The sequence below is a fragment of the Populus euphratica genome, unplaced genomic scaffold (genome assembly GCF_000495115.2).
Source record: "Populus euphratica unplaced genomic scaffold, PopEup_1.0 scaffold2513.1, whole genome shotgun sequence".
NCBI lineage: Eukaryota > Viridiplantae > Streptophyta > Magnoliopsida > Malpighiales > Salicaceae > Populus > Populus euphratica.
This window is the reverse complement of record NW_011502315.1, coordinates 1-4,127: the sequence shown is the minus strand read 5'-3', so window position 1 is coordinate 4,127 and position 4,127 is coordinate 1. Positions and strand designations below refer to the sequence as shown.

General features: G+C 33.6%; 1 protein-coding gene across 1 annotated transcript in view; it reads right to left on the bottom strand.

The window, feature by feature from the left end:
- Positions 1-549, bottom strand: part of LOC105119063 (beta-glucosidase 12-like) — a 3,060-nt gene extending 2,511 nt beyond the window's left edge. The window contains exons 1-3 of the mRNA XM_011017163.1: positions 472-549; positions 319-388; positions 45-110 (exon numbers count right to left, since the gene is read on the bottom strand). Of these exons, the coding sequence (XP_011015465.1) occupies positions 45-110; positions 319-388; positions 472-549 (214 nt within the window). The remainder of the gene's footprint in view (positions 1-44; positions 111-318; positions 389-471) is intronic.
- Between the last annotated feature and the right edge of the window lie 3,578 nt (positions 550-4,127).

The following is a 4,127-nucleotide window of genomic DNA, read 5'->3' as shown; positions in this document are numbered from 1 at the left end:
TGATCAGATCGACAAAAGGTAGCTAGAAGGAAAATAAGGTGAACATCGTACCTTATAGCGATTATAGAAATCAACTGCCACCTTTGCATTGCTATGGTCACTTATCCTCTCTGCAATTTTTCAGAATTTGTTCTTAAATTCCTTTGAATGTATATTATTTGATGACAACCATATGTACATCTTTAATTTGCACGCACTTTCTCCCCCTAACCCAAAAATAAGATCAACATGCTGGCAGGTGACTCCTTGAGAGATTTATATTCGTTGTTTTAGTTAGGAAAGAATCGTAACGAACTCCTGCATTGAATAAAGAGATACCTGGATGCTCCTCGATGAAGGTGTCCCATATATTCGGCCCTTTACCTCTCCTGTTTGTTTCACCTTCAAACTGCATATAATTTAAACTTTATCAGAGAACAAACAATTGAGGCGTTCCTCACTTCGACCAGAGTACTTGAAGCAATGTTGTACCTGGTAAGCTGAAGAAGAAGATCCAAAAACGAATCCATCTGGGAAAGAATTACGACTCAACTGGGCAATACTTCCCATGATATACACTTGGTTTTTGTTGAACAGCCTTGCAGAAGAGCAATTAAAGCTTGAGCAGTGCTAAAGATTGTTGGATGATCAGAATAAAGAATGTATAGTGAGATAGCAGTGAAAAAATAAATAAATGAACGTATGAAGTATGGATTTTGTAAGAACATCAACATGCCAGAGCCTATTTATAGGCATCATTTTGTAAGGTTATCCTCAACAACCAAGAAGGATAATTGTGGTCACCTATTATTATTTGTTTCAATTGACCGATCAATGAAAATGCAATTTGGAACTTCTAACTGGATAAGGATATTTGTCATTCGAGGAATCCATGGTGTTGAAACCTAGCAACTGTACTTGAATCTACCAACTTAAGATTCCGTGCTCTAATTGCACGGTGAAGCCTAGCAACTGTAATTGAATCTTGCAGAGAAAATTCAGCAACCGGATCGTCAACATAAGAATTTTCAACGACAATAATTTTCTTGTCTGATGGCAATGAAGCCAAGCGAAAGTTTCCAGTCCAAGAAGAGTTTTTAAATGGTAATGCGTGGATGATGACCTTTCTCATTCAGACATGAATTATATTCTGAGCTACAAAAAACATTACCAATAACTTGTTAGAAATTTGCATTAAACAATTGTCATTTCTTTACGCTGAATTAGCCAAGTCAAGCACTATACATGATCTTTAACCAAAAGCACCAATTACGATCAATCTCTAAGATGACCTTTCTTCAATCCCAAACTGACAACCAATCTCTAAATCGTGCAAGAAATGCTTTGAAGCGATCAACTAGTCATCAGCCTGGAATTCATTTGGCTTTGAAGCCATCAACTAGTCATCAGCCTGGAATTCAATTTTACAACTGTCTGGAGTTTATTTTCCAAGAAAGTTTATCCGCGCGAAAACTTCAATTTGATTAGGAGAAACAAACTGCGTTTCGCTTCTATCGGAATTCAAGCCTCCAACGAATTCCTTTACAATTAGCGGTATTAGATTACCATTTTTATCATACTATCACCATTATCTAGGCACGATTAAACACAGAATACAAATCACACAACCAGTATAGTGCCTCAAGTTCACGTAGTTATTGTCATTGTACTTCATTATTGAGATTTCCGAACATTTGCAAGATGCTTATAGACCCTTTTTCTTTTCTTTAGTTGAAAGCTTGTCAATAGGAAACCTATAATTATGCTACCATGCATGGCTACATATACGAGGATTATAAATAGGAGCTGAATAACATATATAGGTGTATCTTTAATTTATTTCTTTATAGTAATCCAGTAGAATTAAATTAAAAGAGCACCATTAAGAAGATAGTGACCGAAGGAATAAAAACTTACAATATAAGTATCTAAAAGAAGGGAAAAAAAACAAAAATCAAACTAATTAGTCTAGTTCAAGATACATTTAAGACTTCTAATCTGATTAGAACTTGTGTAACTAAAGTTTCTAACTGAAGATTTCAACTAAAAGGTCAAAAGTTGAAAGATAAAATAAAAAATCACATTGCAATCATAGAACTTGGACTCAAAAATAAGTTGATTATGAACTAACTAGATAGATCAATAAAAGCATTTGTATAGAAGAATAATAGCCTGACACTGAAAATTGTCTATAATCAACCTATGCCATTCTTTAAGCTAGATTTTGTTCAAGGTCTACAGTGGTGAAATTGATGATTACTAGTCTTAATCTCCTCACAATAAAAAAAAAAAAAGCATCCTCATAATTAACAAACCCTTTCGTAGAAAAAAACCTCTAGTGCTAAGACTATTATTAAGTAGGAGCCACATGAACACATAAGTTTTAAGAGGTGCCAAACCTTTTCAAAGCAAAAAAAACAAAAAGCCCTTGTAGCATATAGGCTATCTAGAAATTTGCAACTAGAATGAGCTGAATAAGTGTTGCAACTATCAAATTTTCATACCTTACTATCTTCACCTCTAGAAAAAACTAAGCCACGCTCCACCTCTACAATTAAATTTCCTTGCATATAAAGTTCATGAGACCTCAGATTCCTTTTCCAAGTCTAGCTGACTAAATTATCAATCGGGCTATATACACTTACAAAGCCAACTGGTTGCTACAGAGAAAGATTAAATAGTTTAGGAAATAAATTATGAAGAGGAGTTGGAGTACCTAGCCAAGAATTGACCCAGGACCAAATGTTATTGTCATCATCTATGTTGAATTCCTGATAATATTTAAAAGTTTGGGGTTGAATAAGATAATTAATATGATCATGTTAAAAATTTATAATGAACTATTAAGGATAAATCATCCTATTGGAACTTTCTTTGTGTGTGGTTCCCAGTTGAGTAATAAAAAGTTTAACAACCCAGCCTTTTCAAGGCCAAAATCACTGGATTTTTTTTTTCAATACACGTGTCCATAATATTATTTTTCCATACTCCTAGGTTTACATTACATCATATCGACATATTAATAAATTCTCATTCTTGTTCTAATCTCATATCATCATTCATACAAGAGTGTCGAATAACAAGTTATACAACTAATACTTCTGCTATCTTGCCCGCATGTGATTCTTACAACATGACATCCTTAGATGAATACCTCATATGAGTATTCATGCACTTCATATCAACTTGTTCGTACATTCTCCTCCATATTCCATTTCAATATTTTATTACTAGTTTTTACAAAAGGGGTCGGATGGCTAATTGAGTGATTTACATGTCTGTTCATTTAGAACTCATATCACCTATAATATGCGAGTATATAATTATTTTCAAAATGTGTGAGCCATGAAATGAATTTCCTTACACATCATGTTGGTATGACGTCCCTATTATAGGATAAGGTAATTTTAAGCATTATAGGTCATTTAAGAAAACATAATAAAACAAGATTAAATTCATATTTCATTCATGGACCAAAAAGCATGATTCTTTAATTTTCCTTTATTTATGTAAATACCACCATTAAAAATTCATCAATTACCGAGGCTAATCGCAGTACTCAAACCCAATCATTCATCTTGAATATCATCAGCCGAATTAATGTTTTTCTCTGTTCAAAGCATAACCATTATAGTCCTTTCATATACTTAGTATATATGAAATGTAGTATTCATGAACACATTAGTTCTTAAAACTAACTTATACACTCAAGTCTGACTATCCTCTTAGAAGGCTATTAGGTGAAGCCAATCATTTATTCATCCTATCATCCACTAGGGTGCCATTAGCTGAAGGTACTCATATTTGTTTTCCATCTCGGTCATCCACTTAGGATGCGATTAGCTGAAGCTAGTCATTTCTTCATCCTGATTATCCATTTAGTATGCTATTCATCGAAGCTAGTCATTTATTCATCCCAATTATCCATTTAGGATGCCATTAGTCATAGTTAATCATTTGTTCATCTCAATTATCCACCTAGGATGCTATTAGCCGAAGCTAGTAATTTATGCATCTCCATTATCCATTTAGGATGCCATTAGTTGTAGTTAATCATTTGTTCATCTTGATCATCCACCTAGGATGCTATTAACCGAAGCTAGTAATTTATGCATCTCGATTATCCATTTAGGATGCCATTAGTCATA